At 36.0% G+C, this 14196-nt stretch overlaps 1 protein-coding gene across 2 annotated transcripts; it reads left to right on the plus strand.

Moving 5' to 3' along the window:
• LOC109331480 (importin subunit beta-1-like) lies at positions 9776-13969 on the plus strand. Of its 2 annotated transcripts, none has more exons than XM_019566013.1 (3): positions 9776-9895; positions 10754-13170; positions 13256-13969. In XM_019566013.1, exons 2-3 carry the CDS (start codon positions 10763-10765, stop codon positions 13452-13454), a joined length of 2607 nt encoding a protein of 868 aa, XP_019421558.1. In that variant the 5' UTR covers positions 9776-9895; positions 10754-10762; the 3' UTR covers positions 13455-13969. The 2 variants fall into 2 exon arrangements, with proteins under 2 accessions (XP_019421558.1, XP_019421559.1); XM_019566014.1 differs by having other exon boundaries at positions 9785-9895; positions 10760-13170.

Below are 14196 nucleotides of genomic sequence, written 5' to 3' on the forward strand. Positions count from 1 at the left end.
AGAATTGATGTAGATTTTTAATTTCTAACAAGGAGAGAAACCTTATTCTGATAAACCGTGACTAATGGTATTAGGTTTTGTGACTTTTGAAGTTTATTCATTTGAAAACCGGGTGCTATTGGAAAGAAATGACAACTCTTGCTAGAGAAGAAGAGAGAAAGGAGAAGAAAAAGAGAAAATATTAACTTATTTAACTTTAACTGATTTAGTATTATTGTTAGTTGGAAATTAACTTTAAGACTATATCATGGCTAACTATTTTCAACTCAAGGCATTAATCTGGCAATAAAAATTATAGGACAAAGTTGCCAAAACAAAGCTTAGATATAATATTTGTTCATGTGTGAAATCTGTCCATTGACTTTTTCAATTACGTAACTTTAGTTCTTTCGGTTCTGTCAAAAATTAATAGCAAGTGATGACGTTGTCATGTTGGTTGTTTACTATTTAAGTTATTTTTTTGGATGAAAAATAGACAATTGAATAAAAGTTGGATAGTTGAAAAAGTTTGAGGACTAAAATCATCTAAAAAATATTCGGGATGAATTGTGCACATAGGTTAAAATTGCATTTAATTCACATTATTATAAGTTGATAACTTGGCCTAAATGAACTTTACCTTACCCGATTCTTTAAGTTATGGTTGAGTATTTAGGCCGAAAGGATTTGGTCTAACCATAGACCATATTTATCTTTAAAAGTATACACATTTTATTATAGGGTCTGTAGCACTACTAAAAGCTTTATTCATAGCTAAATAGAAACATTCTTTGAGTTGATTCATCATTGGGGAAATATGAAGAAAATCCCTATTTGGAGACAAATCAAGAAATAAAAATAATATTTATTATTCTCGATTAATTAAAATATTGACAAGAAATTGATAGATGGAACCAGAAACTCAAATAAACTAAAATTTATACATATAGATTAAAACGTAAAACTTAAAGGAAAATTACAACTGGCGGATTACACTATGTAACAAATTAAAATAAAAAACTAAGATTTACAAATCAAAATTTTAATAAGTCGAATAAAAATAACAAAAAATAAGAAAAAAACTAGAAAAATTGGAGTTCATACAAAATCCAAATTGAAATATTGAAAAAACAAAATCATAAACCAATTTGGCAAATTCACACCGAAATCAACCCTAATCAACATTGATGAACTTTGATCCTTCTAGGCATATTATGGTGATGAGATTAACTTTGAGGGAGAGACTATGACGAAGATAAGGAGAGTGAGTCGAGGAAGGGGAGGATAATTAAAAATAAGATGAGAGGGAAAAACTGAAATTAGTAAACAATGATAAGAAATGAATATAAGGCCAAGATGATTCAAATGAATTTAAGAACTTTATGGAATTTTTTTAGAGTGAGAAGAAAATGAATATTGAGTTGTTGGGCCAACACACCAACATTTTTCTTAATTTTTGTTGTTCAAAATTTAAATTTAATTTTCACTTATTATTCAAACGAATATTTAATTATACCTATTTTAGAAGTCTACAAATGAATTTAATTTATTATCAACGGATCAATTTTATATGTTGACATCATACCTATTTATCTTTTTTGCAAACGAATCAATTAAGAAGCTATATAAATATATTCTACATATTGTAGCCAATTCATAGCAATCAATTTCTCATCTTTATCTTCTTCAATTGTCAAATAAAATTTGTTTCATTTGCCAATGGATCTAGTCTATAGATGTAGATGTCATTATGAATTTTTACGACATTTTCTACTAAGAGGAAACCAAATTTCACAAAGTAACCCAAACAATCCCAATCACCCATTTTACCAAAATCTATAAATTAATGGACTATTGAAAATTATCTACTTTCTAAAATGTCATTCTTATATCATTATCTAATATCTCACCTAGTGTCTAGGACCTCCACCATGAGTACTAGTAGTGTGCAAACATTTGACAACGACCCACAAACATGTGTTTTGTCAACTAATGAGTCTCAAGATCCATAACTCTGAATTCAAGACGAGTTGGAATCAATTGATTTTAATGATGGAAGAGGTTCTACTAGGTAGAAGAAGACCAAGCCTAGTGAAATACTAGCCCTTATCAATCTACTACTATAAAAATAGCTTTTGTATTAGACCAAACATCACAACTTGACCGAGGATCACACTTAAACCTGACCGAGAATCCTGCATCAGGCTCGCACCAGCAACGCACCAACCTGACCGAGAATCCTGCATCAGCCACGCACCAGTAATGCACCAACCTGACCGAGAAACCTGCATCAGCCACGCACCAAAGGCGTATCAACCTGACCGAGAAATCTGCATCAGCCACGCACCAAAGGCGCACCAACCTGACCGAGAACTCTACATCAGCCACACATCACAGACGCACCAACTTGACCGAGCAAGGCATCACGGAAGACGCTGCATCAGCCACGCATCACAGACGCACCAACCTAACCGAGCAAGGCACCACAGAAGACGCACTAAACAACATGCACCAAGGCGAACCACTCAACCAAGTTGGCACACCAGATTGCCAACTTGGCCCATACACCCCAATTACTTGATCTACACGTTATCTTACATTTCTACCATTTTTCTCCATTTTTAGTAAGTTAGTTAATTTTGTTATAAGTTAGTTAGCACCCATAGGCTACTTATAGAGCTTATCCTTTCATTCACAAATATAGATTGAAATTCACTCTTTCATATTAGCTTATCTTCAATAAAGGAATAGAGGTATTTTTCATTCTTATTTTCTTTCAATCTCTTCCCCATCTGATTAGGGGAACCAAACTCGTCTTCCTTCCTCATTTTCTGTTATGGTATCAGAGCTCTCTTTAAAGAGAGGTAAAGAGATAGCTCTGCTACATTCAATGAGTGAATCACCCTTATCCTCTTCCAATCATCACACAGAAACCATGACTCAATATATTGATCCTAATGACCACACAACTTCATCATTCTATATACACCTCTCTGAGAGTTGAACAACAGCCTTGGTATCACCCTTATTCAATGGGAAGAACTACCACCAATGGTGCAGATCGATGAAGTTGAGCCTGATATCCAAACAAAAACTTGGGTTCGTTGATGGATCAATTCAGATGCCACCTAAAACAGATCCCCTATACAAGGCTTGGGAGAGAGCTAACAACATGGTCACATCTTGGATAGTAAGGTCAGTTTATCCTTCAATTAGTCAGAGCATCCTATGGATAGATAAGGCACAAGATATATGGCGAGAACTCAAAGAAAGGTTCTCTCAAGGCAACATGTTTCGTATAGTAGAATTACAAGACTCAATTACTACACTCAGACAAGGTGAGAAGAGTGTGTCAGATTACTTCACTGAAATCAAGACCCCTATGAGATGAATTAGACAAATTCAGACCCTTTCCAAGTTGCCCTTGTAATATACTATGCAATTGTAATTCTTCGGGCAACCTCAAAAGATATGGAGAAGAGGATAGGATAATCAGATTCTTGAAATGGCTTAATGAGAATTACAACAACACAAGGTCTCAAATCATGCTAATTGAACCTCTACCTAACATGACTAAGGTCTTATCACTGGTAACTCAACAAGAAGGCCAACTACATGATCAACAATCTGAATCAAAAGCAATGGCACTAGGAACCAACTGGAAAAGGGGAGGCTCATCTGGAAGAACACCTAATAATGAGAGATATACCACATACAATTCAGGAAGGACACTATCCAATTCAAACTTTGGCAGAGGGAACCATGGATCAAGAAATAGAGGAACATGGACAAGATCTTCAAGCACTAGCAAATTCTACACTCACTGCAAGAGGACAAGCGACACCGCGGAACCATGTTATAAGATCCATGGATTCCCTGCGAATTTCCCATCAAACAGAGCTGAACAGGCTAATTGCATCTCTGTGAACAACATTGAGCAAGACAGGGAGCAGAAGAGTAACAACAATGAGACAGTTTTTGGCTTAAGCCAAGAACAATTCAAAGGCCTTGTTAGCATGCTACAACAAACTGGAACGATTTCTGCAAAAGATACATCAAATTTCCTTTCTTCTAGCACCACTGATCCACCCATGCATGGTGAATGCAGTAAAGGTACCCCTAAACTCATATATCAATATACTAATTGGATTATGGACAGTGGTGCCACTGATCACATTGCCTCTTCCTTACCTTTATTTACATCTTTCAAGAATGTTAAACCAATAAATGTTAAATTGCCTAATGGTTCTCAACTCATCACACAAATCTCAGGCATTGTTCTAATAAACCAAGACTTAATACTTCAAGATGTGTTATATCTACCTAGTTTCAATTATAATATGCTTTCTATACCTAAACTAACCTCACAATTGCCTTATGTCCTAACATTTGATGACTTGTTTTGCAAGATCCAGGAAAGACAATCTTTGAGGATGATTGGTATAGCTAGCTTATCACACGGGCTTTATGTCATGAAGGGTACCATGCAGACACATGCCTTTAATACTGTTAAAAGTGACTCTTCTATACTATGGCACCTTAGACTGGCTCATGCCTCTGAGTCTTGTATGCACACTATTAAAAGCAACTTTCCTTACATTCATTTTAATATGAAACACCATTGTGATACATGTCATTTTGCTAAGTAGAAGAAATTAGCTTTTCCTATTAGTGATACACATTCTATGTGAATCTTTGACTTAATTCATGTGGACATTTGGGGACCAATTGCTATTTTCTCTGTTCACAATGATAGATATTTTCTGACTATTGTAGATGACCATTCTAGATATACTTGGATCTTCTGTTTAAAATCCAGAGGGGAAGCTTCCAAAACTCTAAAAGACTTTATTATCCTAGTAGAGACCCAATTTTCCATAAAAATTAAAGTCATAAGGAGTGACAATGGATGAGAATTCTCCATGCCCAACTTTTATTCAACAAGAGGCATAAAACACCAAACCTCTTGCAGATACACCCCTCAACAAAATAGTGTAGTGGAAAGAAAGCACCAACACTTGTTGAATGTAGCTAGAGCTCTTCTCATTCAAAGCCAAGTTCCTAAACTATATTGGCCTTATGCCATAAGACATGCAACCTATATCATCAATTTAATCCCTACACCTGTCCTGCAAAACCATTCCCCTCATGAAAAACTATACAGCAAGAAACCTCAATTGCGCCAGTTAAAGGTCTTTGGCTCTCTCTGCTTCACTAGCACCCTAGCCCATTCTAGAAGCAAGCTTGACCCAAGAGCCAACAAATGTGTTTTCCTAGGATACAAAGAAGGAACAAAAGGTTACATAGTCATAAACCTCAACTCCAGATCCTTAGAAGTAAGTAGAGATGTCATCTTTTATGAACTAATCTTCCCATACAAAGACCAACCTCACACAACAAACACCACTCACACACCTCTGCCTATTGCCCCAACAACTAATCCCTTGCTCTATGAAGACATCTTCCAACATCAACCTACTCCACCTTCCCCTCCCCCTCCATCACCCAACATTCTTTCCAACGACCTAATTGACCCACCAATCCCAAACCCACCTAGAAGAACTACTAGAACCTCCAACCCACCATCCTACTTAAAGGACTACCACTGTGCTCTCCTCCAAAACATTAACTTACCATCAACCAAATATCCCATCTCATCATACCTATCCTACAACAACCTAGCTCCCTCATACAAATCATATGCCTTAAACATATATGCTCACATAGAGCCCAAAACTTACAAACAAGCCATCCAACAACCTCACTGGAGAGATGCAATCAACCTTGAACTAGCAGCCTTACAAGCCAATGACACTTGGCTTATCACTGATCTACCCCAAGACAAATCACCCATAGGCTGCAAATGGGTCTTTAAGACCAAATTCAAACCTGATGGCACCATAGATAAACATAAGGCTCGTTTAGTTGCAAAAGGTTTCAACCAAAAAGAAGGTATAGATTACTTAAACACCTTTTCACCTGTGATTAAAATTAGCATAATTAGATTACTCTTATCTCATGCATCTATTTTCAATTGGCCTCTTCTATAATTAGATGTCAATAATACCTTTTTACATGGAGACCTCATAGAGGATGTGCATATGACACCCCCTCCTGGGTTGGTTACTACTCAACCAAACAAAGTATGTAAGCTACAAAAGTCCCTCTATGCACTCAAACAAGCAAGGAGGCAATGGTTCACAAAACTATCCAATCTCATCACCAAAGCAGGTTACTCTCAATCATGGAGTGGCCATTCTCTGTTCATCCAACACCTTCTAGATAAGTTTATGGCTATCTTACTTGTATATGTTGATGATATAATCCTCACAAGCAACAACACCACTGAATTACATAAGGTCAAACAACTTCTATACAAAACTTTTCAAGTTAAAGACCTAGGATCCCTGAGATACTTTCTTGGCTTTGAAATTGATAGAACTAACAAGGGCATCTCCATAAATCAAAGAAAATATGCCCTGGAAATTGTTTCTGATGCAGGTCTTTTAGGTTGCAAACCAGCCCCAACTCTAATGCTACATGGCACTACTTATCCCAAGATTCAAGCACATCTTACCAAGATGCTCCTACATACAGGAGAATGATTGGTAGATTAATCTACCTCACCAAGGATCACACTTAAACCTGACCGAGAATCCTGCATCAGGCTCACACCAGCAACACACCAACTTGACCGAGAATCCTACATCAGCCACGCACCAACAATGCACCAACCTGACCAAGAAACCTGAATCAGCCACACACCAAAGGTGCACCAACCTGACCGAGAACTCTGCATCCACCACACACCAAAGGCACACCAACTTGACCGAGAACTCTGCATCAGCCGCGCATCACAAACGCACCAACCTGACCAAGCAAGGCACCACAAAAGACGCACTAAACAACATGCACCAAGGCGAACCACTCAACCAAGTTGGCACACCAGATTGCCAACTTGGCCCATACACCCCAATTACTTGAGCTACAGGTTATCTTACATTTCTACCCTTTTTCTCCATTTTTAGTAAGTTAGTTAATTCTGTTATAAGTTAGTTAGCACCCATAGGCTACTTATAGAGCTTATCCTTTCATTCACAAATATAGATTGAAATTCACTCTTTCATATTAGCTTATCTTCAATAAAGGAATAGAGGTATTGTTCATTATTATTTTCTTTCAATCTCTTCTTTCTCTTCCCCATCTGGTTAGGGGAACCAAACTCGTCTTCCTTCCTCATTTTCTGTTATTTTGTCAAGCTGATTGTTATAAAAAACTAATTGTTATGCAATAAGTCCTAAAAATATTTTTAACACTTGCAAATACTTCACACCACTTTTTCTACACTCTTCTCGTTCATCTTAACCTCTGCACTCTTCTTATTTCATCATCTCTTTTAATCTTCTCACTAAATGAATCCTATCAATCATTCCAACATAAAATAGTATTGAACATCACTTCATGAATTTCATGAATGATGACAATAACAAACAACTAATGAAACTTTTCATTAACATCGAAAGCGAGGAACAAGTCGAAACTTTACTAGGCGCAGATGTGCAAGAAGACTCATGGATATGAAAAGTGCATAAGACCATGCTTGATTGTTCAATTATTATTTATGTGAAAATCCAATATACATGAATGACCCATATCATCAAAGGTTTTGAATATGTAAACATGTGTTCATTGTCATTTTAGAATATCTTTTCAGGGATGATGAGTATTTCCCAAAAAGGCATGACACAATTATTTTACCTAAATTTTCACCACTACAAAAGCGAACTAGTGCTATTTGAATATTTATATATGGATCAAATGTTGATAGTAGCTATGATGACTATGTCAGAATGACAAATAACACCTTTATGGAATGCTTTGACAAGTGTATAAGTCGTGTGATCAAGATCTTTGGGAATATATACTTAAGAAGATCCAACAATGATGACATTGAACACCTACTAAGGATGGGGGATGCACATGGCTTTCTAAACATGTTAGGTAGTATCACTTGCATGTGTTATAAATATAAGAATCGGGGTGAAGCATTGAAAAGACAATTTTGCAATGATGATCATGATATACCCACAATAATGCTTGAAGTGGTGGCTTCTTAAGACTTATAGATTTGACACATATTTTTGGGAATTGTGTGCGTCAATATGTAGATGATTAGTTTTTTTTAGAAGCACACTATTGAAATAAATGATTAAAAGAAATTTGTTTGCCGAGAAATATGAAAATGTTAGGAAGGATATCAAACAAACATTTGGAATTCTTCAAGCTCAATTTTCAATCATACGTTATTGAGGTCGAGCATGACATTACCATCAATTGAATCGTATAATGTATGCATATATAATATTATATAATATGATTGTTGAAGATGAACGAGACATATATGATGCTAATTCTAACTATTCTTATAAGCATATGTGAAATGATACGATAAAAGTATCAAATGATTTTCGTCATGTTATTTAAGAATACTTATGTAATCGATTTCAAGTTTGTGACATGTATGCCCACCATCTTTTCAAGCAAATTTGATTATTTATATTTAGGGGAAATTTTAAATATGAGGTTGACCGACTTAAAAATTGTTTTAATGATATATTGTCATGATTTTTATTTATATATATTTTTCTCTTGTTTATTATTTAAAATTTTAATGTATTTTGAATAATTATTAATAATTTGTGTAATTTCAATAAGGTTACAATTTTTACTTTAATTATATATTTGATATATTTAATGTGAAATACAAAAATAAGATATATTTTCAGGGCTAATTCAAAGATAAATAATAAATTTATACAATTGGATATATTTTGACTTGAATTAACTAAATTGTTAGGAAATATAAACAAATACAAAATAAATAATAAATAATAAATAATAAGACTATAAATTTCGACTTACCCATTATGCTAATAGTGTGTTGAATTAAAAAATAAAGAGTGAATTACACTAACACCCCCTGAGTTTTAGCGAAATTACACACACCATCCCTCACTTTTTTTATACCTACACAAATCCCTTACTTTTTATATTTTCATTACACCGACCACCCCTACACAGGAAATAAGTGTAATCTTTTAAACAAAAATGTAATAAATACAATTAAGTTAACCAAAACATTATATATTGTGGAATCAAATTCAAATAATATATGTGTCAAAACCTTTTTATTATTTTTGGTTCGTTACGATAAAGTATAAGAGTCATTTAAACAATATTTCGTTAGAACTATTGATGCATTTTGTAACAAAAAATAATTAAAATACATTAATTTGTATATATTTGGACTTGTCTCAACACTATATCATATTTTGTTTAACTTAATTGCATTTATCATATTTTTTGTTTAAAAGATTACACATATTTCTCATGCAGGGTTGTCAATATAATAAAAATATAAAAAACTAGGTGGTATATAGGTATAAAAAAGTGATAATTGATTTATATAATTTTATTAAAACTGATAATATCAAAATAATTTACTCGAAAATAAAAGGAAATCTGGCGGTCTTCTAATCGTAGGGTATTACTCATTGAAGCATTGAACCCTACAACAACATCACATACGCGCAGTAGCTGTCGCGTGGTCCCCACCTGAACCATTCAACAATATGAAAATCACAAAATAAATGATATATAGCACAGATCGGGAAAACAATTCAAAATAGTGCCGTTAATAAGATAAATGGACGGATGAGATTAATATAATTTGAATCAACGGTCGATACGGACTCACATTAACCCGGGACTATCGTATTAAAAAAGCAGTGTATATTGAAAGAAAACAACTAAATGTTTTAACTCATTACATTGGTGGCGTCTCTGCTTTTTCTCACACTCCACTAGGGTTTCAGAGTCGCCGCTTAACTCACCGATTCAACCGTGTTAACTCGCTGTGAGTGAACCTCTTTTATTTTATTACTACTAATTCTGAATTTTCTGATCTGGTGTTTGTGTTCTTAGTTTTAGTTCGCTGATTGTTTTTTATTATTTACGATCAAAATCAGTTTGTGTATTTTTGTTTTGGTTATTAAGTTTTGTTTATTGGTGATTTGTTTGAATCGATTTTATTTTAATCGAGTGATTAGAATAGTGATTAGTGATTAGTGAAGTGCTGCTTTTGTTATGGAAGCTTTAACCGTTTCATTTTCGATCTTTTCGGAACTTTTAACAGTGCTTAAGTGTTCTAGAATGTATTTTATGAGCAGTTTGATGTAATCTAATTTGGTTTGTACTTGTAGTGATTGTTATTTGCTTATTTCTTTGTTTCCCTTTGTGTCTTAAAATAGAGGATTGTTAGAGGGTTTGATCAAATTTCGATATCATTGGAACAGTTTAGTGTGCAGTTTTATCTGTTCTTTAGGTCATAGATATATTCAATACACGATACTGTAATCTTCGTTTTCATTTTTGTGGGTCATAGCCATATTCGAAACATAATATTGTCGTATACCATTTACAGATTATGTACCGCTTGTTTCTGACTCATGTCTGTTGTTTGGTGTTTGTTTGTTAATTGTGTACTTTTTACCATTTCTGTTTGTATTTTCCCATTGTATTGCTAAATCTTTATCTTGATTTGTTGTTGAGCTGATGAATTTGGCAGAAATTTCTCTTTTGCTCGTTTCACTTATTTAATTTTGACACGGGTTTAAGCTCTATTTCAGTAATTAAGTAGAAATTTTTATTATGCACATAGTAACTTATCCCTTTTAGTTCTCTTTACTTATGTGGTTTGTCGTGTCTGTTCCAGATTCAGAAGATGGCGATGGAGGTTACCCATATTCTTTTAAATGCACAAGCAGTAGATGGCGCTGTAAGGAAACAAGCCGAAGATAGCTTGAAACAGTTTCAGGACCAGAATCTTCCAGTGTTCTTGTTTTCTCTTGCTGCTGAATTGGCTAGTGATGAAAAACCTGCAGAGAGTCGAAAGCTAGCAGGTTTAATTCTCAAGAATGCTCTGGATGCAAAGGAAGAGCACAGAAAGATAGAATTTGTTCAAAGATGGCTGTCATTGGACCCAACCGTGAGAGCCCAGATTAAAGCATTTTTGTTGAGGACCCTTTCTACTATGTCTCTTGATGCCCGATCAACTGCATCACAAGTTATTGCTAAGGTTGCTGGTATCGAGTTGCCTCACAAGCAGTGGCCTGAATTGATAGGATCCTTGTTATCAAATCTTCCCCAGCTTCCTGCTCATGCAAAGCAGGCAACACTTGAGACCCTTGGGTACATATGTGAAGAAGTCTCACCTGATGTGGTAGATCAGGATCATGTAAATAAGATACTCACTGCGGTTGTCCAGGGGATGAACTCTACAGAAGAAAATGATGTCAGGCTAGCTGCTATACGAGCATTGTACAATGCATTGGGTTTTGCTCAGGCAAATTTTTCAAACGATATGGAGCGAGATTATATCATGAGAATTGTTTGCGAGACTACTCTTTCTCCTGATGTGAAGATTCGACGAGCAGCTTTTGAGTGTTTGGTAGCCATTTCTTCAACATACTATGAAAAGCTGGCTCCTTATATCCAAGATATCTTTAATATCACTGCCAAGGCTGTGAAAGAAGATGAGGAGCCTGTCGCACTTCAGGCTATTGAATTCTGGAGTTCAATATGTGATGAAGAAATTGATATATTAGAAGAATATGGAGGTGATTTTAGTGGGGATTCAGATGTCCCTTGCTTTTACTTTATCAAGCAGGCACTTTCATTCCTTGTTCCCATGCTATTGGAGACTCTGCTAAAGCAAGAAGAGGATCAAGATCAAGATGAAGGGGCTTGGAACATAGCTATGGCTGGAGGTACATGTTTGGGATTGGTTGCACGAACAGTTGGTGATGATATTGTGCCTTTAGTTATGCCATTCATTGAAGAAAATATAACTAAACCAGATTGGAGGCATAGGGAAGCTGCAACTTATGCCTTTGGCTCCATTCTGGAAGGTCCATCCCCTGACAAACTTGTACCACTTGTGAACACGGCTTTAAACTTCATGCTCACTGCACTGGTTAAAGATCCAAATAATCACGTCAAGGACACAACCGCATGGACTCTTGGGCGAATGTTTGAGTTTTTGCATGGGTCAGCGTTGGATGCGTCCATTATCAATCAGACAAACTGCCAACAGATTATTACTGTGCTGCTTCAGAGCATGAAAGATGTTCCCAATGTTGCTGAGAAGGCATGTGGTGCTCTTTATTTTCTAGCTCAAGGTTTTGAGGATGTTGGGTCTGTATCCTCTCCATTGACCCCCTTTTTTCAAGAGATTGTTCAATCTCTTCTCGCTGTAACTCACAGAGAGGATGCTGTAGAATCACGCCTTCGAACAGCTGCCTATGAAGCCTTAAATGAAGTAGTAAGGTGTTCTAATGACGAAACAGCTCCATTGGTTGTACAACTTGCTCCTGTCATCATGATGGAGCTCCACCAGACCCTTGAGGATCAGGGTGCAGCTGATGAGAGACACAATGAGTTACAAGGCCTTCTTTGTGGTTGCTTGCAGGTCATCATACAGAAGATAGGTTCATCTGAACAAACGAAATATCATTTCATGCAGTATGCTGACCAAATTATGAGTTTATTTTTAAGAGTGTTTGCTTCTCGAAGTGCAACAGCTCATGAAGAGGCTATGCTTGCCATTGGAGCTTTGGCCTATGCTACCGGGTCTGATTTTGCCAAATATATGACGGAGTTTTACAAGTTTTTGGAGTCAGGCCTGCAAAACTTTGAGGACTACCAGGTTTGTGCTATCACAGTAGGTGTGGTTGGTGATGTATGCAGAGCCTTGGAGGACAAAATACTGCCTTACTGTGATGGGATAATGACCCAACTTCTTAAGGATTTGTCCAGCAATCAGTTGCATAGGTCCGTGAAGCCCCCTATTTTTTCATGTTTTGGAGACATTGCTTTGGCGATTGGAGAGAACTTTGAAAAGTACTTGTTATATGCTATGCCTATGCTTCAGAGTGCTGCTGAGCTCTCTGCTAATGCAGCTGGGGCTGATGATGATATGTTAGAATACACAAATTCTTTGAGAAATGGAATCCTAGAAGCATACTCGGGGATCTTCCAAGGGTTTAAGGGCTCTCCGAAGACCCAGCTTCTGATGCCTTATGCTCCTCATGTACTTCAATTCTTGGATAGCTTGTATGCGGAGAAGGATATGTAAGTGACACTTCTGTATTTTATGAATTCTGTTTCAATGGTTTTATAGTTTGTTACTTTAGCTTATCGCCGTTTTGTTTATTAGGGATGATTATGTGACTAAGACTGCAATTGGCGTACTTGGAGATTTGGCTGATACTTTGGGTAGCAATGCTGGTCCTTTCATTCAGCAATCTGTTTCCAGCAAAGACTTCCTCAAAGAGTGTTTGTCATCTGATGATCATTTGGTCAAGGAATCTGCTGAATGGGCCAAGTTGGCGATCAGTCGAGCAATTTCATTTTGAGGTCATCATTACTTCATGGGTTCGGTTCTAGTCTTGGGGGGGGTCTCATCTGCATACCATGAGTCAAAGTCGTCAGCATTTTTGGTCACAGGCATTTCCGTCCTTCGGCTGTCTGCAATTGAAGTCACCAACATTGAGTCTGGTTTTTTCATTTTATTATTTACATTTTATTTGTCTGCATTGCTATGGAGGAAGATCTTGGTGGGTGATGATCAATTTTTCTGCTAACTTGGCAGAGAAGATCCTGTTTTTACCGGAGAAAAAAATGTAAATGATGGGGGGAAGAACAAGGAAGGAGATATCCCATGATATCTGCCAATGCCGTTTCTATTTGGGCTTGCATGGGTATTTTTATTGTTTTGGAGTCTGTGGTGGCGGGGATACTTTTATGTCATTTTCTGTCTTTTACTATTTTCTGTAGAGTGAAACAATCATCTTAGTCCATCGATGTGTTTGGAATGGGTAATGCAACATATTAGCCTTTCCTTTATATTACTGAAATCAATTTTTGTGTCTATGGAATCCATTTTTTAAATTATCAAGTCTTTTTTCCCTTTCTAATTCATCATATATGTGCTATGAATGTGAACCTTTTTGTACGCTTTGTTCGTTTAAAATATATACGCTAAGCATAAATCAGAGGGCAGCACATATACTGTCCCATGTGATATCAATTGTGATTAGTTGAAAAAATGTATTTAAATTAGAAGTTTAATTATTATGTATTTTTCTATAGCTAATT

Source organism: Lupinus angustifolius, chromosome LG17 (assembly GCF_001865875.1).
Source record: "Lupinus angustifolius cultivar Tanjil chromosome LG17, LupAngTanjil_v1.0, whole genome shotgun sequence".
NCBI classification, from domain to species: domain Eukaryota; kingdom Viridiplantae; phylum Streptophyta; class Magnoliopsida; order Fabales; family Fabaceae; genus Lupinus; species Lupinus angustifolius.